The sequence below is a fragment of the Heteronotia binoei genome, chromosome 5 (genome assembly GCF_032191835.1).
Source record: "Heteronotia binoei isolate CCM8104 ecotype False Entrance Well chromosome 5, APGP_CSIRO_Hbin_v1, whole genome shotgun sequence".
Classification (NCBI taxonomy): domain Eukaryota; kingdom Metazoa; phylum Chordata; class Lepidosauria; order Squamata; family Gekkonidae; genus Heteronotia; species Heteronotia binoei.
The window spans coordinates 10690161-10713056 of record NC_083227.1 but is presented as its reverse complement, the minus strand read 5'-3'; the positions used below and the strand labels follow the sequence as shown (position 1 = coordinate 10713056).

Sequence of the window (22896 nt, the reverse complement as noted above, 5' to 3'; positions counted from 1 at the left end):
ACAGGGTGTCTGTTGTGGGGGAGGAAGGGAAAGGAGATTGTAGGACGCTCTGAGCCTCTGTCCTTGAAAGGGCAGCTGCTGTGAGAGCCCTCTCAGCCCCACCCGCCTCACAGGGTGTCTGTTGTGGGGGAGGAAGGGAAAGGAGATTGTGAGCCGCTCTGAGCCTCTGTCCTTGAAAGGGCAGCTGCTGTGAGAGCCCTCTCAGCCCCACCCGCCTCACAGGGTGTCTGTTGTGGGGGAGGAAGGGAAAGGAGATTGTAGGACGCTCTGAGCCTCTGTCCTTGAAAGGGCAGCTGCTGTGAGAGCCCTCTCAGCCCCACCCACCTCACAGGGTGTCTGTTGTGGGGGAGGAAGGGAAAGGAGATTGTAGGCCGCTCTGAGTCTCCCATTCAGGGAGAAGGGCGGGGTACAAATCTGCAATTCTTCTACTTTCTGATTCATGGATGTGGGGTGGGTCAGAGCAGGAAGAGGGGACCTTACTTCTTCTTCTTGATTCTCTCTGGGCAAATCAAGGATGGGATGGGGAGGACAACTGGGATGGGAGAATCTGTATCTCACAGGTTTCACCCGCCAGCTCTACAGATACCAGTCTCTGATATTCGGGGACAGGTCCATAGCTATGGAGGGGGGGGGATGCCGGGAGGAGAGGCAGCTGTATTTAAAAAAACCCTTCCCTCTGTAGGTCCCCCTTGTTGACTATGGGCATGTTCGTTCCTTCCTCTCATGCCGAGACAGAAGTCAGCAACCTCCCGCCCAACCCCTCCCTCCACTTCAGAAGCAGCCTGACCCCCCACTCGCCACGGGGGGAGAGTGGCAGTGAGAGAGAGAGGGGGAGAGTGATAGAGCGGCTGTGAAAGAGAGTGACGAGAGAATCACAGTTGGAAAGGATCTCCAAGGTCATCTAGTCCAACCCCTTGCACAACTCAGGAAACTCACAAACACCTTCCCCACAATTCACAGGATCCTCATCGCTGTCAGATGGTCACCTAGCCTCTGTTGAAAAACCTCCAAGGAAGGAAAGCCCACCACCTCCCGAGGAAGCCTGTTCCACTGAGGAACCGCTCTTACGGTCAGGAAGTTCTTCCTAATGTTGAGCCAGAAACTCTTTTGATTTAATTTCAACCCACTGGTTCTGGTCCTACCTTCTGGGGCCACAGAAAACAATTCTGCACCCTCCTCTATATGACAGCCCTTCAAGTCCTTGAAGATGGTGATCCTATCACCTCGCAGCCGCCTCCTCTCCAGGCAAAACATCCCCAGCTCCTTCAACCTTTCTTCACAGGACTTGGTCTCCAGACCCCTCACCGCCTTCGTCGCCCTCCTCTGGACCCGTTCCAGCTTGTCTGTATCCTTCTTAAAATGTGGTGCCCGAAACTGAACACAATACTCCAGAGAGTGCAAGACGAGAGAGAGAGAGACAGGGAGAGAGCGAAAGAGAGAGAAAGCGGAAGAGCGATAGTGATGGGGGAGAGCCAGGGAGCTAAAGACAGAACGAGAAGGAGGAACCAGCCATTCCCGCCGGCCTCCCCTCACACCAAGTTTTTTTCCAGGCCCCTCCACCCCAAATTTCCCGGTTACAGGGTTGTTCGACAGGCAGGGGAGGTCTGATATTGAAGTGTTGGGAGATGTAATTTTTTCCTCTCAACCCAAATAAATCCTCATGGTAAAGAAGGCATGAGCCGATCCTCTCCTTCAGTGGACAGAACCCATTCTTCCTTACTACACAGTGAGGTCTATTTGAGGGCTTCGAACACAGCCAACGCTCCATCCCTACTCCAAGCATTTTTAACATCTCTTCCTGGGTAGGATAAGGTTTCTATGTAGTTTCAAGCTTTCTACAAGAGTTTATGCCATTTCAATGCTTTGTATGGTCTGTGGTTCTCTTCCAGTTGTGAACCAAGAGAAATGCTCTTTTCATGACCTAAGACAGTGGCGAACCTATGGCACGGATGCCAGAGGCGGCACTCAGAGCCCTTTCTGTGGGCACGCGCACTCCCTTGCCCCCCCACCTCCGTGCATAAGGCTTAGCTCCCACCCACCGCAGAACCCCACCTTCCCTCCCTCCCCGGAGCAGCCATGCTCAGTGGAATCCCTCCTCCTCAGAGGCGCGTCGAGCCATCCTGCGTCGAAGCTGGACCCTACCACCTTTGATGTGACCAGCGTGCCTTCTAACTCTTTGAAGCCCATGTGGGAGAAGGATTCGCTCCCCCTCACTTCTGGCTTCAAAGAGTTAAAAGGTGCGTCAGCCGCATCGAAGTCGGAAGGGTCCAGCTTCAGCACAGTGCGGCTCGGTGCACCTCTGAGGAGAGCCAAGCCTCATGCATAGGGGGGAGACGGGGAGCACACGTACACACAGAGAGGGCTCCGAGTGGCTTGGTTTGGAGAGGGATTTAAAGAAACAAATGCCTTCTCCAAGATGGCCGATGGGGCGGTGGGGGCTTTGAGAGCCACACAATAGTTGCAAAAGAACTGGAGAAAATATCTGCTTTCGAAGGTGGACCCTGTGGCATTATACCCTTCTGAGCATGGGTGCAGAACAGGGTTGCCAACCCCCAGGTGGTGGCTGGAAACCTCTTGGGATTACAACGACTCTCCAGGCAATAAGAGATCAGTTTTCCTGGAGAAGATGGCTGCTTTGGAAGGTGGACGCTGGAGTCATATCTCATTGAAGCTCCTCCTCTCCCCAAACTCAGCCTCCTTCCCCCAAATCTCCAGGTATTTCCCAACCCAAACCTGGCAAGCCTAACGGGGCCTCTTTCAGAGAGCCAACAGGGCACTCCAACCTTTTTGAGCTCGTGGGCACCTTTGGAATTCTGACGTGGGGGGTGGGGGCAACCACAATGCAGCCCCCAAGCACAACACACAGGGGGAGATTCCTTGCAGGTTTAGGGAGGGGGTTAGTTGGGACCCACTCGGGCAGGGGTGGTCTAACTTGCTGAACAAAAGAGCCACATAGAATAAATGTCAGGTGTGTGAGAGCCACCAGACACGAACATCAGATGTCTGAGAGAAGGAAGGAAAAAAGGTGGGGCGGGAGAGAGGTGGAAAGAAAGCAACTTGAACTTTAAATGCATTCTCCAAGCCACTGACTAGCTTGGCTTGAATAAGTGGTTTAAAGAGACAAATGCCTTTCTCTGGTGGGAGCTTCAAGAGCCACACGGTGTGTGAAAGAGCCACAGTTTAGCCCCTGCACTAGAGAGGTGGGTATAAGGCAGTTTCACGTTTTCATGTGGCCGAGACCTGTTTGTGTTTCATATTTCAAAACTGTTGTGGCACGGTCCAAGCCGAAGGGAAGAAGAGAGCACGGGTGTGTGGGGATGGAGGGGGGGGGGGAGGAGAGATCAGGACCTTGAATCAAGCACGTTTTTTTGAAGGGATGTTGGTTTATTACAGGAAATATTGGATCCCACTAACCTGGTAGAAACAGCGGCCCAGATCGCCTCTGGTTTAGGAGCGGAAAGGGAAGAACTGCAGCCTTCCTTGCTTTCAAATACAATGTTTCTGATAGCAATATCTGAGCAGAGCTCTTTCAAGCTACAGGGACCATAAGGCAAATTGTTGCACTGCTGTTCTGGTTTCCCCCTGACAAGTGTTTATCCAGCCGCTGCTTAAAGACTGCCAGTAAGGGGGTCGATTGTACTGCTGAACAACTCTTAGTGTTAAAAAGTTTTTCCTATGCCTCTCCTCTCCACTGCTGCCAGCAGGAACAGCTCCCTGCCCTCCTCTAAGCGGCAGACCTTCTAAGACTTCAAAAGAGCAATCGTGTCTCCCCCCTCAACCTCCTCTTCTCCACACTGAATATCCCCAAGTCCCTTAGCCTTTCCTCATTGGGCTTGCTCTCCATGGCTACTGGGAAGTAATCTATAGTGAGCACTGTGGCACCTACTCTCTACACATGCACAGGATTGCAGTTTTAGTTTAAAGAAAGATGATACTGGACTTATATCCTGCCCCTCACTCTGGATCTCAGGGTCTCAGACCAGCTCACAATCTCCTTTATCTTCCTCCCCCACAACAGACATCCTGTGAGGTAGGTGGGGCTGAGAGAAGCTCTCCCAGAAGCTGCCCTTTCAAGGATACGGAGGGACGGTGGCTCAGTGGTAGAGCATCTGCTTGGTAAGCAGAAGGTCCCAGGTTCAATCCCTGGCATCTCCCACTAAAAAGGGTCCAGGCAAATAGGTGTGAAAAAGCTCAGCTTGAGACCCTGGAGAGCCGCTGCCAGTCTGAGTAGACAATACTGACTTTGATGGATCAAGGAGGGTCTGCTTCAGTATAAGGCAGCTTCATATGTTCCTATGATACCTCTGTGAGAGCTATGGCTGACCCAAGGCCATTCCAGCAGGTGCAAGTGGAGGAGTGGGGAATCAAACCCGGTTCTCCCAGATAAGAGTCCGCACACTTAACCACTACAAACTGGCCCTCCTTTCTCATCAGACTTTCTAGTTAATACAATTCAGACTATCCCTGAAGTTTCCAAGGGCAGCCGTGCTGGTCCATAGTAGAACAACTAGATTCGATCTCAGGAGCACCTCCGAGGCCAACAAGATTTGGGGGAGGGGGCACAAGCTATCCAGCATTAGAGCTCCCTCAATTACATAAAAGGAGCTTCGACTCTCTAAAATCTTGTTCTCTGAGGTGCTGCTGGATTCAGATTTAGCCATATAAATCAGTGGACTCCTTTCATCAGCTGAATTTATTAACTAACATCATGTATCCCCTGCCTTCCTCCCCCAAAAGGACACTGAAGTGGTTTCACACACTCTCCCCTTCTCTTTTATCCTCACAATGAACCTATGAGGTGGGTTAACTCAGAGTATATTACTAGTCCAAGGTTTCCCAGCAAGCTGCCAGGGCAGAGTGGGCCTATGAATCCGGACCTCCCAGATCTGATTTGGACACCCTAACCACCGGCTCCTACTAAACACGCTATATTTTAATGTATTCTTTTTTCCTAATGGCAAACTAGAATGATGTTTATAATGTATGTTACATGTTCAAAAATAAATTAGGTGGACAGGAACACCTCTGGGAAAGGCATGTTCTCAGTTTAACCCAGACTTGCAAGCAACAGAGCAATGAACAGCCTCCGTTTATTGCCTTCTGACACTCTCACCATCGTTCTGACATGTTACTATTTTGTTGGTTTCCTAAGCAAATGCTATCCAGACCAAATGTTCTTTCAGTTTGTTAATTTCTCTATGAATTGTTTGTTTCTAAACGAAAACCTCAGTATTCAGGTTAAATTGCAGTGTTGGCACTTTGAGAGAAATAAGTGGGTTTTGGGTTGCAGTTTGGGCACTCTGTCTCTAAAAGGTTTGCCACCACTGTTCAAAGAAGTCACATGGTTTCTTCTCGTGTGGGTTTTGAGATGCTGTAGAAGATTTCCATGCTGACTGAAACTCCAGATTCTGGGTATTCGGAAGGTTTTTCCTCTGTGTAGGTTCTCTAATCACACTGAAGGCTGCTCATGTAACTCAATTCTTTCCATACTCTGAGCACTCAAAATATTTCTTGCATGGAGGTTCTTAGGTCCTGTTGAGCTACCTTGTGCGTTTTCTAACGATACTAAAGATGGCCACTGAACCTGAATCTCTTTCCACACGCTAAACATTTACAGGGTTTCATCCCATGTGTGTTCTTTGGTGCTGTTTAAGATCACCATGCCGACTGAATCTCTTTCCACACTCTGAGCATTCAAAAGGTTTCTCCCCTTTGTGGGTCCTTTGGTGCAGTTGAAGACTGTCACTGCGACTGAATCTCTTACCACACACTGAGCATTCAAAAGGTTTCTCCCCTGTGTGGGTTCTTAGATGCAATTGAAGAGTCCCCCTGATACTGAACCTCTTTCCACACACTGAGCATTCAAAAGGCTTCTCCCCTGTGTGAGTTATTTGATGCTGTTGAAGATAGCCACTCTGACTGAATCTCTTTCCACACTCTGAGCATTCAAAAGGTTTCTCCCCCGTGTGGATTCTTTGATGCAGCCGAAGACTGCCACTCCGAGTGAATCTCTTTCCACACTCAGAGCATTTAAAAGGTCTCTCCCCTGTGTGGGTTCGTTGGTGTGTCTGAAGATTGCCTTTCAGAGTGAATCCCTTTCCACACTCAGAGCATTCAAAAGGTCTTTCCCCTGTGTGGGTTCTTTGGTGCCTCTGAAGATGGTCCTTCCAACTGAACCTCTTTCCACACACTGAGCATTCAAATGGCTTCTCCCCTGTGTGAGTTATTTGATGCTGTTGAAGATGGGCACTCTGACTGAATCTCTTTCCACACGCTGAGCATTCAAAAGGTTTCTCCCCTGTGTGGCTTCTTTGGTGCACCTTAAGATGGCTTTTTGTACTCAGTCTCCTTCCGCACTCTGAGCATTCAAAAGGTTTTTCGTCTCTGTGTATTCTTTCATGCAGAAGGAGCTGTGATCTCTTTCTGAAGCTCTTTCTACACTGAATGGCTTTACTTGCCTTAATTATCTTGTTCTTTGGAGAATTTTCATTCCACTGTCTTCCATCTCTCTTCTCACTCATACGGCTGCCTTTTTTCCCTTTAGGCCTGCCTCGATTCCTCACGTTTTCTTTCAAGTCATCATTTGTAACTCTATCTGGCATTTGCTGATGAAGTTCTTCAACCTCCTCATTCCGCTGATCATCCTCTGCTGGAAGAAAGAGAGAGGTCCTGTTAGCACCTGAGAAGGCTGGTAGGTTCCAAAGACATGTGTGTGGCTGTAGGAGGAAAGGATTGATGGCCCTTTGGCCTTGTCCAGCTTGGCTGACCTTAACCAACCCTCCACCTTCCCCCAGAACATCTAGTATTTAAGGATACTTCACCTCCCTAAAGCCACAGCTGAGCTCTTGCCCAGAAGGAGTTTCTGAGCCTGCAGATTTCAGGCCCCCCAAAATCCTCCCCACTTCCTTATCCAATGGGCTGTGTGACGGAACCGGCCCGATTCTGACTTCAGACCCGGTCCCGTCAGCTCCCTATTGAGTCGCCAACTCCTGGAGGGAGCTATTTCTCCTCCTGCCCCTTGGGCGCGCTGCCACCACCTGCTCAGTCTTGGGGTTCAGATTGAGAGGAACAGGACTCCCAATCCCCCTCTCCAGCTATGAGGTTAGGCCTCAAGGTCCTCTGCCACCCTGCACTTGGGTTTCACAGAGACCTCAGCACTTCTTTGGGGCACCCCTGGAGGATTGGCACCGTATCCAACTGCATGCCTTCCCCCCTTCCCCGGGGCCCCCGTTATAAAACAGCGTGGTCTAAAGCGGTCTGGGGATCTATGTGGTTCAGAGATAGACTGCCAGCATTCAAAGCATAAAAAAAAATTTATTTAAAAGAGAAAAGGGTAGGGAAAGAAAAACAAAACAAAAACAGTTGCCTTTAAAAAGTTAACACAGCACAGCACAGCCCAGCAAACAGCATAACAAAATAAAGGTGGTTTTTAAACGCATCGTATTGTCCCTGGTCTACACTTGATCTGCCTATGAGAAATGACTTACTTTGTCTTACTGCCTGGAGGCCTCATTTTCCTGAGCAGGCCTCCCCCACAGGCCGGAGCTCGCAGGCAAGCAGCCTCCTTTCCCGAGCGCCAGCTGCAAACTGAGACTCTCTTCCTGCCTAGCACATGGCAAGAACAACAGCACTTCCTGCTTCTCTAGGAGGACTTTCCCCCTAGCGTTGTTGGTTTGGCTCTGGAAGGGAGGGGGGGGAGTGAGGGGAAGGCTACAAAGCCTGCTGAATGGATTTACTGATCCCTGCCTTTTTGGATGAAGCACCAAACACTCTCAGATGGCGTTTCTCCCACAGGCTGTAGGAGGATTGCAAACCAAATGTTGTTCAGAAGTGAATCAGAAATCCCGCATGGCTATTCCTTCCCTCTTCCTTCGACAAACTCATGAATCGTACTCACTCTTGGCCAGATTATCCAGCAAGGAAATATGCTCTTGGGTTCCCTTTGTGGAACTATCCGGCCTTTCTTTGGATGGAAGGCTGCTGTCTGTCTCCACCGTAGTCTCTCTTCTATTTCTGGCTTCTTTCACACACACACAAAACATACACAGAAAGAGAGAGAAAGAGAGAGATTGAGGGAGGAAAGGAGATCATTCTTATATGGAGTAGGAAAAAATATCCAAGAGTAAACATTCCTCTGAATGATGGAATCATGGCCAAGATTTGTGAGGGGAAAAAGCACCCTTGTTCCCCAAAGGGTTAACATTAGTATTAGGAGGCCTGGTCCAACCTGTATGTGTTTGTGATTTGAGTCTCCCTGCAGCTAGGCTGGGGTGAGCCAGGGGGCCAGTGGCATAGTTGGGAAAACACCAACGTTGTCAACATTTGTGACTTGAGCCTCCACTGATAAGGAGTCATTCAGGGCCACAACTGGACTCTTGACCAACGGCGCCGGTGTTTAAGGCACGTGATTAAAAATCGGGCGTTGACTCCCCAAATCTGAGTCTCCCCCACCCAGTCAGAAAACCTCCAGCTGGGCGAAGTGAAGCATATAGATGTTAAATAACATCAGGAAGAGGACACCCTTCTGAGGGACCCTGAATGCCACAGGGTCCTGAGAGGAACCCCGCTAAACCATCAGCCACCCTCAGTCCCTGAACCACAGAGAAATGGGGCAACCCAGGAGGTCGCTTTGTAGAAAAAATAGGTGGTGGAGCTCATCCAGGGATTGTTATGCAGCTGCACATACTATTCAATGGACAAGGAGGTGGAACTCTCAGGAGGAGGTGGAACTCTCAGGAGGAGGTGGAACTCTCAGAAAGGTTCAGGAGCTGTGCTTCTGTGAGCTCCCACTGAATCTGAGGCCTGGGGCAACCCATTTCAGAGCTCTCCCTCTTACTCCAACATCGGGGAGACAGCGAACCAGCACTTGTGTTCATGCTCCTCATGAACCCACTGTCAGACAATGTAACTCTCCTGAAATAAAATGCTTACAAGAACTGCTGCCATCTTGAACCACTGTTACTAACCATGAGAAAGACCTTGCTTATCAAAGTCGAGAGTTGTAGATTGTTGCTAGTGCTTGGTGTAAACATTTCTTTCCCTTGACACTAACAAAGGCAAGAATTCCCCTTCGAAGATAAAGCGCCTCCAGGGATAGCCGCTTGGCCATCCTCGGGAGACCAACCGTAACAATAAGATAAGAGAGAGGGACCGTGTGAATCTTCGGACCTCAGCTCAGCAATGTTTAAAATTGTGGCTTTGTGTGACACCCTTTATGTATTCCCCTTAAAGTATGCTCTGCACTGCTACATAGTATCAGTCCCAATTTCTTCCTTCTGATGCCTATGGATTATCAAATAAAGCCTAACTTTGCAACAATTCAAGGTCTGGTTGATTTGAGATCCCATTGTCTGACACCCACTGAACTGAGCGCTGCTCAGGTACAAAGGGAAGTGATCCCGGCTTCGGTTCTTGACAGGATCACTTCCAGATCTCAAGCAGAGCAGATGTTTGTGATCGCAGCCAGAGGGAAAGGTGAGTTCTAAAGGTTGGCCACAGAGAAATGAGGATCTGGCTCCTTCCAGAGTCTTTCTGAGGGCTTCTCATCCCACCTTTGTCTCAGCCCAGGACACTTTCTATGGCTTGGGTGATGGCCACAACACTGGCCTCTGTTGCCCCTGGGCAAGCACACACACATGAACAACACAGGAAGTTCCCTTCTACTGGTCCACTGAAGTCAGTCTCATCTTCTGAGTCTGGCAATGGCTCTCCAGGGTTTCAGGCAGAACTCTTTCGCCTCATCTCCTACCTGGTCCTTTTAACTGTAGGTGGCAGGGACTGAACCGGGGACCTTCTGCCTGCCAAGCAGATGCTCTGCCAGTGAGCCACAGCCCTCCCCAAGTAGGACAGGCCTCAAAAAAGTGTATTGTTTTTCAATATTTGGATTCACACCTCCTCACAACGACAGCCATTGACACCTAGGAAAGATCCTTACCCAGAAAGGCCACATGTCCATAGTTCTCCAGCATGACTTCCCTGTGGAGAGCCCTTTGGTCCGGATCCAGAAGGGCCCACTCTGCCTCCGTGAAAGAGATGGACACCTCCTCAAAGGAAAAGGGACCCTGAAAAGAAAAAGCAGATTGCCTCATCAGAGATCATGTCTGGCAGTGATTGAATTCTGTAAGGGAGTAGTCTGGGAAGTGGAATGGGTAAAGGGAACGAGGTTCAGAGGATCTCTTGCCTAGACACTTTGTAGAAACTGCAGGAGCAAAAGCCCCCAAGAAAGGAGGACAAACCCAGGCTGCCCCCTGCTCATCCCTCCTACCGGGACTGCAGCCATTTCCACACCTCTGGAAAGATGACAGCTCAACAGCATCTCTTCACTGCCTGTTCCTGGGATGTAGGAGGAAGGAAGGGTGTTTGTTTCCCTTCTTCTCTGCTTCACACACTTCTTTCCCAGTGCTGTAAAACCCTGTCCAACGTATACTCAGCAAAAAATTATAACACTTTTTTCTAATTTCTCGCTTTTCCCTGCAGCCACTGTGGCCGGACCTGCCTGTCCCGCATTGGTCTTGTCAGCCACCAGCGAGCCTGCAGCAAACGTGGACTATTGCACCCTTCTTAAATCTTCGTTCACGAAGCCAAGCCGAGATAGAGAGAGAGAATTTTCTCGCAGAGGCAGAAGAGAAGAACCAGGTACCTAGGAGCCTCGGTGATTAGAAATGATGCCACCTGCCAAGGTGAGATGGCAATACCTAAATCAGGGGTGGCCAAACTTGCTAAATGGAAGAGCCACATAGAATAAATGTCAGATGTCTGAGAGCTGCAAGACGAGGAAGGAAGGGAGGGAGACAGACAGATTGGAGAAGGGAGAGGTAGGAAGAAAGCTGGCCAATGGGGCAGTAGGGGCTTCGAGAGCCGCACAATTTGTGTGGAAGAGCCACAGTCTGGCCACCCTGATCAAAAGTAATGGGAGGAACTGCCCTCAGTGGATTTCTCTACTCTCCTTATAGAGGCATCACAGTTAGTGGAGGCTGAGTGCTGCAAATTAACTCTGTGTTGTGTGAAGACGTATTTAATTTTCTTTCCTGCCCAGAAATCTCTACCCCTCAAAACAAGAGCATGCCCCAAATCCATCCCGGCACCAAAAGTCCTTACCACAGGAGAGGGAATCTTGGGCACGCTCCATGGCCTCTGGATTTCCTCGGAAGGAGCTTCTCCTGCCTCAGGGACCATCTTCAAGGATGACCCCAACATCTGAAAGAGCAGCAAGGGAGAGGGGAAAGAGATAGAATGGAAAAGAGACCCAGGAATGGATCCTGCCCCACTCCCTGCCCCATTCCCAGACTCAGTCGCCGCACCTCAAAAAGGATATTATAGCATTGGAAAAAGTCCAGAAAAGGGCAACTAGAATGATTAGAGGGCTGGAGCACTTTCCCTATGAAGAAAGGTTGAAGCGCTTGGGGCTCTTTAGCTTGGAGAAATGTCGACTGCGGGGTGACATGATAGAGGTTTACAAGATAATGCATGGGATGGAGAAAGTAGAGAAAGGAGCACTTTTCTCCCTTTCTCACAATACAAAAACTCGTGGGCACTCGATAAAATTGCTGAGCAGACAGGTTAAAATGGATAAAAGGAAGTACTTCTTCACCCAAAGGGTGATTAACATGTGGAATTCACTGCCACAGGAGGTGGTGACGGCCGGAAGCATAGCCACCTTCAAGAGGAGTTTAGATAAAAATATGGAGCACAGGTCCATCAGTGGCTATTAGCCACAGTGTGTGTGTGTGTGTGTGTGTGTGTGTGTGTGTATAATTTTTTTGGCCACTGTGTGACACAGAGTGTTGGACTGGATGGGCCATTGGCCTGATCTAACATGGCTTTTCTTATGTTCTTATGTGACACAGAGTGTTGGACTGGATGGGCCATTGGCCTGATCCAACATGGCTTCTCTTATGTTCTTATGTGACACAGAGTGCTGGACTGGATGGGCCATTGCCTGATCCAACATGGCTTCTCTTATGTTCTTATGTGACACAGAGTGTTGGACTGGATGGGCCATTGGCCTGATCCAACATGGCTTCTCTTATGTTCTTATGTGACACAGAGTGCTGGACTGGATGGGCCATTGCCTGATCCAACATGGCTTCTCTTATGTTCTTATGTGACACAGAGTGTTGGACTGGATGGGCCACTGGCCTGATCCAACAGGGCTTCTCTTATGTTCTTATGTGACATAGAGTGTTGGACTGGAAGGGCCATTGGCCTGATCCAACAGGGCTTCTCTTATGTTCTTATGTGACACAGAGTGTTGGACTGGATGGGCCATTGGCCTAATCCAACATGGCTTCTCTTATGTTCTTATGTGACACAGAGTGCTGGACTGGATGGGCCATTGCCTGATCCAACATGGCTTCTCTTATGTGACACAGAGTGTTGGACTGGATGGGCCACTGGCCTGATCCAACAGGGCTTCTCTTATGTTCTTCTGTGACACAGAGTGTTGGACTGGATGGGCCACTGGCCTGATCCAACATGGCTTCTCTTATGTTCTTATGCACCCTCCCGGCAGCAGACTTGCAGGGACAAGAAATTCTCTAGTCGAAGAAGCTGCTGAAGGAGGCCATTAGATCTCCCATTGAGATGATTAACACGTGGACAAATGTCTGGCAGGGAAAATTTAGAATAAGGTCAGATATTGTTGCTTGAATTGGACCCATCTGGAGGGAATCCCCTCACCTATATGACAACCCACACTATTTTAGATTATGCCTCCATGGTTTTTTGGGAAAGTAAAGGATCTCTGTCTGGCTCTTCAAAGATAAAACGACCTTAGCCCCTCATTACATTGGCTCAGTCTGTCCTCGGGACTAATTCTTAAGGTAAATCGAGAAAGGACAAGAGGAGTAATTAGCAAGGGAGGTTCTCCAGTCCGTGTGAACAATCCTAGCAGATTTACTGTTTTCCTGAGGTTAATCCTACTTTCTCTTATCCTTTATATCAGGGGTGGACAATGGTAGCTCTCCAGATGTTTTTTTTGCCTACAACTCCCATCGCCGTGCTGGCTGGGGCTGATGGGAGTTGTAGGCAAAAAACATCTGGAGAGCTACCGTTGGCCACCCTACTTTATATAATACAAGCACTATCCTGGTGGCAAAATGGAGAACCCTGATTTGTTGGGTTGGCATTAACATTCGTCCCATCAAACCAGGGCTTCTTTTGTAGCAGGACCTCCTTTGTATATCAGGCCACACACCCTTGATGTAGTCACTCCTCAAAGAGCTTACAGTAGCCCCTGTAAGAAGAGCCCTGTAAGCTCTTGGAGGATTGGCTACCACAGAGCTGTGTAGCCTAATATGCCAAGAAGTTCCTGCTACAAAAAAAGCACTATGTCAAACCATCAGTCAAGGCCTGTTGTGTTCCACTGGCTGAGGATGAGGCCTCAGGATGACCCATCTGGAGGGAATCCCCTCACCTGTTCTGCCTGCCTCTTCTCCTCTGCCTGGCTCAGGAGGAAACCTTCGGCCAGGGCCACCGCCTGGGAACTGGTCTCCGGCCCACATCCTCTGACCCAGCCCTGCATTTCCTGGGGCAGGAGAGTCAGGAACTGCTCCAGGATCACCAGGTCCAGGATCTGCTTCTTGGTGTGCCTCTCCGGCTTCAGCCATTGGTTGCAAAGTCCATGGAGCTGGCTGCAAACCTCTCGGGGCCCATCGGCCTCACGGTAGCGGAACATCTGGAAGTGTTGGCAGTGTTCATCTGAAGTTATGCTGTCCTTAGCCAGGATCTCTGACACAGCCGATTCCCAGGATTCAGCACCGCTCCCAGCTTGACTGGGATAAGGGCCTTTTCTTGTGGTCTTGCCAATTCCAGGTCCTTCTAGGTTCTGCTCTTCCATCTCTTTCACCTTCCCTTGGGTCAGTTCTGACTGTGTAGATCTGCCTATGAAGAGAGGCTTCTCTCTTGGGGGAAGGAGAGACACAGAAAGTCACATTGGATATTAAAAAGATTGGAGACATACCATTGAACCAACTTTCATGTGCTCAGGAGACACACAATTGCTCTGGTGGTTTGTAGGTCTGCTTGAATATAATTTTTCTATATTACAAACCACAATGTTTTTGACATGCCTCCAGGTTCTTTGGGAAAGTAAACTATCTCTGCGTACCACCCGATGTTTGAATGAATGAATATTTTATTTAAAATCGAAGACCAATATTTACACACCATAGGCCGTTAACCAAAATACATCATTAAAAAAGACCAAAAATATTCCAAAAATTCTATTTGATCTTTAAAAACTTCAAACATTATAAGAATCCAGATAGTCTAAAATGAGTCTAAAATATCAAAGGTCTATAAAATCGCCAAAAATGTTCCAAGAAGTCTATTGGATCATAAAAACCTCCCAACCGTATAAGAATCCAGAAAGTCTAAAATAAGTCTAAAATGTCAAATATCAAAAGCCGACAAAATCATATAAATGATACAAATCAGACAGGTCACACAAATCATATAGAATCATCAGAACGAATCAGTAGACAAGTGCACCTTTAAGACCCAACTAAGTTTTATTCAGAATGTAAGCTTTCGTATGCTCTTAAGCAGACTTCATCAGACAAACGGGAATGGAAGCAGCAATTCTTAATATAAGTAGGCAGTGCGGAATCATGGGAATGTTTTTAGCTGATTAAAAGAATCACAAATAGGGATCTGTGTTTGTTAGCGTTAGGACAAAACAGGGCTGAAAAAACACTGGAGGTTGATGAAAAGCAGACTGCTGTCATAGGTGTGGGAGCCATAAATCTAGGTAACATTCTGGCTTTGTTAGTTTAAACAGAGGGCATGGTTTCTTAAGAGATTATAACATCCATGTAGTTTGCCATTAGAAAAAAAGGAAGACATTAAAATACAGTGGAGGATGGGTTGGTATATGCAATAACACATTTCTTATTGTGGAATTTTACCAAATGGTAACAAAATGTAGCTATTTGTCTGGAGATAACCGGATTTTCATCAATTAAAACTTTCTCCAGGCAGACTTTATCGGCATCTGCTATTGTTCTAAGATGTTGTATTGTTGTGGGTGAGGAATTGTTTGCGATTAGGGGGCTGTTTGTGTGTAAGGAAAGGTTTACTCCCCAAAGCCAGAATGATACCTAGAGAAAACCTGTTACAAGACAAAGCCAAAAAAGACAACAACAGAACACCATTATAGCATTGGGAAAAGCGCAGAAAAGGGCAACTAGAATGATTAAAGGGTTGGAACACTTTCCCTATGAAGAAAGGTTAAAACGCTGGGGCTCTTTAGCTTGGAGAAACGTCGACTCCGGGGTGACATGAGAGAGCTTTACAAGATTATGCATGGGATGGAGAAGGCAGAGAAAGAAGTACTTCTCTCCCTTTCTCACAATACGAGAACTCGTGGGCAATCAATGAAATTGCTGAGGGGTCGGGTTAGAACGGATAAAGGAAGTCCTTCTTCACCCAAAGAGTGATTAATACATAGAATTCACTGCCACAGGAGGTGGTGGCGGCTGCAAGCATAGACAGCTTCAAGAGGGGATTAACCACAGTTTATTGTTGGAACTCTCTGTCTGGGGCAGTGATGCTCTGTATTCTGGTGCTTGGGGGGGGGGGGGCACAGTGGGAGGGTTTCAGCCCCACTGGTGGACCTCTTGATGGCAGTTGGTTTTTTTGGCCACTGTGTGATACAGAGTGTTGGTCAGGATGGGCCATTGGCCTGATCCAACATGCTCTGTTGTTCTTATGTTCACCAATAGTGGTCACACACAACTCTCAACTGAAAACAGCTCAACATATCATCAATGACTTACAACCTCCATTGAATAGTGACAGCTCTCTTTCAACAGTTCTGGGGGGGGGGGGGGTAAACTTTTTCTTGCACACAGACAGCCCCCTAATTTCAAACAACTCCTCACCCACAACAATACAACATCTCACTTGAGCATAGACACTGGTACCAGAGCTTGCAATAAACCCAAGCGCCAACTTTGCTGCCACATACGCCCAGGCAACACAATCACAGGACCTAACAACATTAACTACACCCTCTCAGGCTCATTCACTTGTTCATCTTCCAACATTATATATGCCAGGGGTGGCCAATGGTAGCGCTCCAGATGTTTTTTGCCTTCAACTCCCATCAGCCCCAGCCATTGGCCATGCTGGCTGAGGCTGATGGGAGTTGTAGGCAAAAAAACATCTGGAGAGCTACTGTTGGCCACCCCGACATATGCCATTCGATGCCAACAATGCCCTTGGGTTCTCTGCGTAGGACAAACAGGACAAACCCTACGACAAAGGCTAAATGGACACAGATTTGACATCAAGAATCACAAAACTGAGAAACCTGTGGGAGAACACTTTAACCTTCCAAAACATTCATTGGGTGACCTCAGAGTTGCTGTTTTACTGCAAAGGAACTTCAAGGACAGAATGGAGAGGGAAATTGCTGCATTACAAATTATTATGAAACTTGGAACAAACACCTCCCCAGGACTGAACAGGGATATTGGGTTTTTTTATCTCATTACATATGCTAAACCCACTTTCACCAAGTATGGCTATATAACTACAGTATTCCAATGTATTTCTCCTCTAGGAAAGTGTATCAGAATAATGTTTGTGTATTGACATACTCAAACAAGGGATATTGGCTGTTTATCTCATTATACTAAACCCATCTTCCAGTATATTTTAATGTATTTTTTTTCTAATGGCAAACTAGAATGAAGTATATATTTATGTTACATGTTAAAAGGCAAATTAGATGGACAGGAAAAACTTCTGGGAAAGAAATGCCCTCATTTTGACCCAGGCTTATTAGCAATAGAATAATTAACAGACGTTCTCACATGTTACTGTTTGATGGTTTCCCACGCTAATGCAACCCAGATCGAAGGTTTTCTGAATTTGTTAATTTTACTGTTCTGCTATTGGATTTTAACTTTGTACCACTTTGCCTTCTAAATCCCACCAGCTATATGTGGCTCTGCTTACTGTACCTCATTCCTCGTCTGAAGAAGTGTACATACACACAAAAGCTTACATACTGAATAAAAGTTTGTTGGTCTTAAAGGAGCGCCTTGACTCCTGCTTTGGTCCCTCTGTGTTCTTTTACACCTCAAGAATCTCTCACCCAACCCTAAACATTCAAACATTTGCCTGCCTCCCAAACCGAGGCTAGCCTGGGTTTTTTTCTCCACAAAAACATTCCAATGACTCTCTGTTCACAGCTGAATTTAAAAAAAAAAAAAATCTTTTCCACATTAACTTGTCTCCTCAGGAAAACCAGCACAAATAAATGGAATCTCTTTCAAGTTCTAGAAATTTCTGGATGCCTCAGGTAGAGCTCCTATCTTACATCCCGTTTCATGAAACTGCACATTGCAGGGTGCATTTTCTGTTTTCGCTTAACACTTATTGTCAAGCCATTGTGGAGGTTTCACCCAGTCACTGTTGCTAGTACCTATTATTAGACTTCACCATGAAATCTTCCTGTTCCTCTTTTAAGAATGTTTATTCCTGTGGTAGCAAATTCCACATTCTAATCTCTCTCTGTGTACAGAAGTCCTGCCCTTTCCATCCATATTAACTCAGAATATCACCCCTCCCCCTCCCCTTGCATATCCATGAATGCAAACGCCCAAATGTATGGGAAAGGTGGAAAGAAATCCATGCCTTTTAACCACTGCTATGTTTGGAAACATTTATTTACCATTCTACACCCACACACATATATGCACGCAGACACACTCTGGGGCGTGTTGGTTTATTGAAATGAGTTATAATTCAGGGGAGGCCAACGGTAGCTCTCCAGATGTTTTTTGCCTACAACTCCCATCAGCCCCAGCCAGCATGCCCAATGGCTGGGGCTGATGAGAGTTGTAGGGGAAAAAACATCTGGAGAGCTACCGTTGGCCACCCCTGAGTTATACAATCTGTCTGGGAAACAAACAGGGAATTGAAAACAAATAAGACGGTATCATAATGCCCCTGTATAAATCGATGGTGCGGTCTCATTTGGAATACTGTGTGCAGTTCTGGTCACCGCACCTCAAAAAGGATATTCTAGCATTGGAAAAAGTGCAGAATAGGGCAACTAGAATGATTAAAGGGCTGGAACACCTTCCCTATGAAGAAAGGTTAAAACACTTGGGGCTCTTTAGCTTGGAGAAACGTCGACTGCAGGGTGACATGATAGAGGTTTACAAGATTATGTATGGGATGGAGAAAGTAGAGATAGAAGTACTTTTCTCCCTTTCTCACAATACAAGAACTTGTGGGCATTCAATGAAATTGCTGAGCAGTCGGGTTAAAATGGATAGAAGGAAGTACTTCTTCACCCAAAGGGTGATTAACATGTGGAATTCACTGCCACAGGAGGTGGTGGCGGCTACAAGCATAGCCAGCTTCAAGAGGGGATTGGATAAAAATATGGAGCAGAGGTCCATCAGTGGCTATTAGCCACAGTGTGTGTGTATATGTGTGTGTGTGTGTATATATATATATATATGTATGTATGTATGTGTGTGTGTGTGTGTGTGTGTGTGTATGTGTATACACACACACACATATATTGGCCACTGTGTGACACAGTGTGTTGGACCGGATGGGCCATTGGCCTGACCCAACATGGCTTCTCTTATGTTCTTATTTAACAGGAGGAGAAAGGTGAATTGCAAAATTCTTGAGGTGAAACCTATTTTGGACACCCCCTCCATTTGCTAACATAGGAAACTGAGTTCCTCAAAACCTTAGGAACGGTGCGCAAGTAGTCTGGAATGCTGCTGCGAGGTGCTAATATGTTGCTTTCAGCTTGGGGGGGGGGGTGGCATTTCGTTGCTGGTAGAAGGCAGAGGCCCTGCCTTACCCTTGACCAGGGATACCAGACTGGATGAACAGTGTCTCTCATCCTATACATGCTCGTCTAGGGTGCCAAGCCACCAGGTGGGGCCTGAAGAGCTCTTTATCTCCAGGCTACAGAGATCAGTTCTTCTGTTAAAAAAAGAGAGAGCTGCTTTAGAGGGAGATCTCTGTGGCATTCTGCCTCCCCAAGGACCCTCCCCGACCTCTCCTCACAAATTCCCCAACTCAGAGTTAGCCCTTTCTCTCGCGCCCATCTTCCAAGAGCTCCGCACAGGCCCCTTTCTCTCCCCCCTTCTCTCCACCAGCCAACCACCCTGCAAGGTAGACTAGTCGCAGACAGAACACGCAGCCAAAGAGTGAAATTCAAACTCAGGCCTTCCTCCTCTCTTCAAAATTTAAACATCCCCACCCATGCCCCAGGGCCTTTCTGAAAACCTCCTCCCTCTGCTGGGATTGCCAACTCCAGGTTGGAAAACTGAAGATTTTTTTTGGGGGGGGGGAGGGCAGGCTGGGAAAAGGGATATTAATTATTATGCCACAGAGTCCATCTTCTGAAGCTGCTCTTTTTCTATGGGGGGGGGGGGAACTGATCTTTCGAGTCTGGAGAGCCCATGTTATTCAGGATCTCCAGGTCCACCATGGAGCTTGTGCGAACCGAAGGCAAGACCCTGTAAATGGAAACTTAATTGTGTGTGAAGACGATCGCCATCTTCAAGTACTTGAAGGGCTGTTCATATGGAGCATGGAAAAGAGCCCCATGGCGCAGAGTGTTAAAGCTGCAGTACTGCAGTCCTAAGCTCTGCTCACGACCTGAGTTCGATCCCCAGTGGAAGCTGGGTTTTCAGGTAGCAGGCTCAAGGTTGACTCAGCTTTCCATCCTTCCGAGTTTGGTAAAATGAGTCCCCAGCTTGCTAGGGGAAAAGCGTAGATGACTGGGGAAGGCAATGGCAAACCACCCCGTAAAAAGTCTGCCGTGAAAACGTTGTGAAAGCAACGTCACCCCAGAGTCAGAAATGACTGGTGCTTGCACAGGGGACCTTTCCTTTCCCTTTCCATATAGCTCAGGGGTGGCCAATGGTAGCTCTCCAGATGTTTTTTGCCTACTACTCCCATCAGCCCCAGCCATCAGCCATGCTGACTGGGGCTGATGGGAATTGTAGGCAAAAAACATCTGGAGAGCTACCGTTGGCCACCCATGCTGTAGCTCAATACTTGAAGGGCTGTCCTATAGAGGATGGTGCAGAATTGTTTTTTGTGGCCCCAGAAGGCAGGACCAGAACCAACGGGTTGAAATTAAATCAAAAGAGTTTCCGGCTCAACATTAGGAAGAACTTCCTGACTGTTAGAGCGATTCCTTGGTGCAACAGGCTTCCTCACAATACAAGAACTGGCGGGCATTCGATGAAATTGCTGAGCAGAAAGGTTAAAATGGATAAAAGGAAGTACTTCTTCACCCAAAGGGTGATTAATTTTTTTTGGCCACTGTGTGACACAGAGTGTTGGACTGGATGGGCCACTGGCCTGATCTAACATGGCTTCTCTTCTGTTCTTATGTTCAAAGAACAACTGAATGTTATGGGGTAAATATCAGCACTGAGTTTCCCCTGAAGCAAGACCGGGGACTCCTTTGAAGTAGATGTTCTTTTGAAACTGATCTTGGACTGTTCTATTTATGTTGCTTAGTCCTTCCAGTGCACGTCTACTGGGTGTTTATGTATCAGGGGACGTCTGTTCGAATAGTTTTTGTACGAGAGTGTCAATAAGAAGTTTTTCTATTCCTAAACGCTGTTCTCTGATCGACTGCTGAGGCTGGTTAACTACGGAACCCTGTGGGTTTTCTCCTTCCCTTCCCTGGAGGTTGTGAAATCCACAAAGAGAATCATGGCAATTACAGGCAGAGAAATCCAAAGCACAAGGCTTTCCGTGAAAACCAGCCGCCGTGCAATCAACAAACTCACCAAACGGGGGGATGGTACGCATGCGCTGAGGAAGCCGGCTGTTTACTCGTCCTCCCCTTCGGATTGGAATTTTAAATAGCTCAAAAGAATGTAAATAGCCTTTTGGCAAGACTATTTGAAGAAGGAGCTTACTTACGAAGGTCTGAAGAACATAAGAATTCCTTTCTGGGGTCCCAGAGGGTAAGATAACAACTCTTACTATCAAATTAAGGAGGCAACGCCCAGGCTAATTACTCAGCGTGTTGCGTGTAGCTCCAGAAGAATTAATAAGTAATTATGGCTAAATCAATTAAAGAATTATCAGAATGGCTGCTTTCCAGGCTTTAATAATGTCGTCCCAGGACCAGATAAGATCTGAAATTAAGTCAGTGAGAGAAGCAGTTTCAGAATTGGCAGCCGCAAGACACCCGGAGCATTGCTATTTCGGCTAACGAGCTTGCCTTATCTAACAAACAGAAAATAGTCCAGCTGAATACGCAGCTTACTGAACTCTCTGACCGTAATAGAAGAGCGAATTTGATTCTGGGTGGAATTTCAGAGGAAATAAATAATAAACTGCTGGAAGGAACTCTAATAGACTGGATGGGTGAGCAAGGAGTTACTCTGCAATCTCAGGACATTGAGAGGGCTCATAGACTGCAAAGGAGACAAGATGGTGGTGCCCCAAGGGAAGTCATAATTAAATTTTCAAGGGAAAATACTCAACAGACAGTTTTCAAGACTTTGAAAAAAAAAGAAAGACCTTTCTTTTAGAGGAAGGAAAGTTTGGGTGAGGGAAGACTTCTGCCAGGAAACCATCAGAAAGAGAAGGCTAATGAGACCCTTTGGGCAAAAATTATATGACAATAAGATTAAATTCTCTTGGGGATACCCTTCCTCAATAATTATTTTTAAAGACGAAAAAAGGTTGGTTGCCCGCAACCCTAAGGAAGCAAGAGATCTCCTTGCTCACCTGGGCATCGCCACAGACGACCTGAGAGACCCGAAAGAGGAAGAAGAAGAAACAGTGGATCTCGAAGAGGACCCGGGAGAAGGAAGCTCAAGTAGACAAGAGAAAAGGCCAAGAATGGACTACTAAAGGGAAGTATAAAACAATTTGAGCTAACTTTGGGTAGAAGCTAGAAGGGGCGGGGCGGGGTGCGTACTCCCTGGAAGGTGGAAGACAGGATGATTGCCCCATCCAGAAAGTTGTCTGTGCCACAGGGGAAGGGAATGGGGGGTGGGTTTTTAGTAAGAAACAAAGTAAAGTACCCTCAGCCAGTAGGGCCCAAGTTTGTTACAAATAAAGAGAATGGATAGATCTTTAAGAGTGCTTTCGCTGAATGTGAATGGCCTAACATCAAATCTTAAGAGATTCAGAGTAATTAAAATGGCTAAAGAACAAAGAATTGATCTGTTGTGCCTACAGGAAACTCACAAAAAAATAAATGATAGAAAACCATTGATAAAAGATTTGAGGTGGCAGGTTTTAGCAGAAGCAAGGGGGTCTTCCAAAGCCAGAGGGGTAGCTACATTGATTCGTAAGGATACTAAGGTGGAGGACATTGAAAAATTAGTAGATAAGGAAGGTAGATACCTGTTAGTTAAGTTTAAGCTGGAAGCCATAAAAATCACTATAGTAAATGTTTATGCACCAAATAAAAGACAAAGGAAATTCTTAAACTTGGTTTTTAAGAAGATACAACAGTTTTCAGAGGGCGAACTAATTGTAGTGGGTGATTTAAATACGGACATAACCAAGAACTATAGTATTAAGCTAAGAGATTGGGGCTTGAAGGACGCTCGTGAGTTTATCGACACGAGACCCAGCCCGACACACATTTCTAGTAGACATAAAACAGCATCCCGCTTAGATTATATAATTTTGGAAAATAATAATAATATGGCGGTTAAAGAGATCAAGACCCATCCAATTTTGATTTCTGACCATGCCCCTTTAAGTATAGAATTAGAACTAAATCTTCCCTCGACAAACAGACCTTGGAGGTATAACAACCTGGTAATGGCAAAAGAAGAAGATAGGGAATACTTAATGACACAGTTAAAATTATATTTTAAGGAAAACAGAGGCACTGTGTCAACTAATATATTATGGGACGCTGCTAAA

General features: G+C 46.9%; 1 protein-coding gene across 1 annotated transcript in view; it reads right to left on the bottom strand.

Annotated features, from left to right (window-relative positions):
* The window catches only part of LOC132571681 (zinc finger protein 420-like), a 52342-nt gene that overhangs the window by 25010 nt on the left and 4436 nt on the right, over positions 1-22896 (bottom strand). The window contains exons 2-7 of the mRNA XM_060238474.1: positions 13415-13901; positions 11098-11196; positions 9935-10061; positions 7898-8020; positions 5684-6649; positions 1299-1308 (exon numbers count right to left, since the gene is read on the bottom strand). Coding sequence (XP_060094457.1) covers positions 1299-1308; positions 5684-6649; positions 7898-8020; positions 9935-10061; positions 11098-11196; positions 13415-13837 — 1748 coding nt within the window. The 5' untranslated portion in view covers positions 13838-13901. The remainder of the gene's footprint in view (positions 1-1298; positions 1309-5683; positions 6650-7897; positions 8021-9934; positions 10062-11097; positions 11197-13414; positions 13902-22896) is intronic.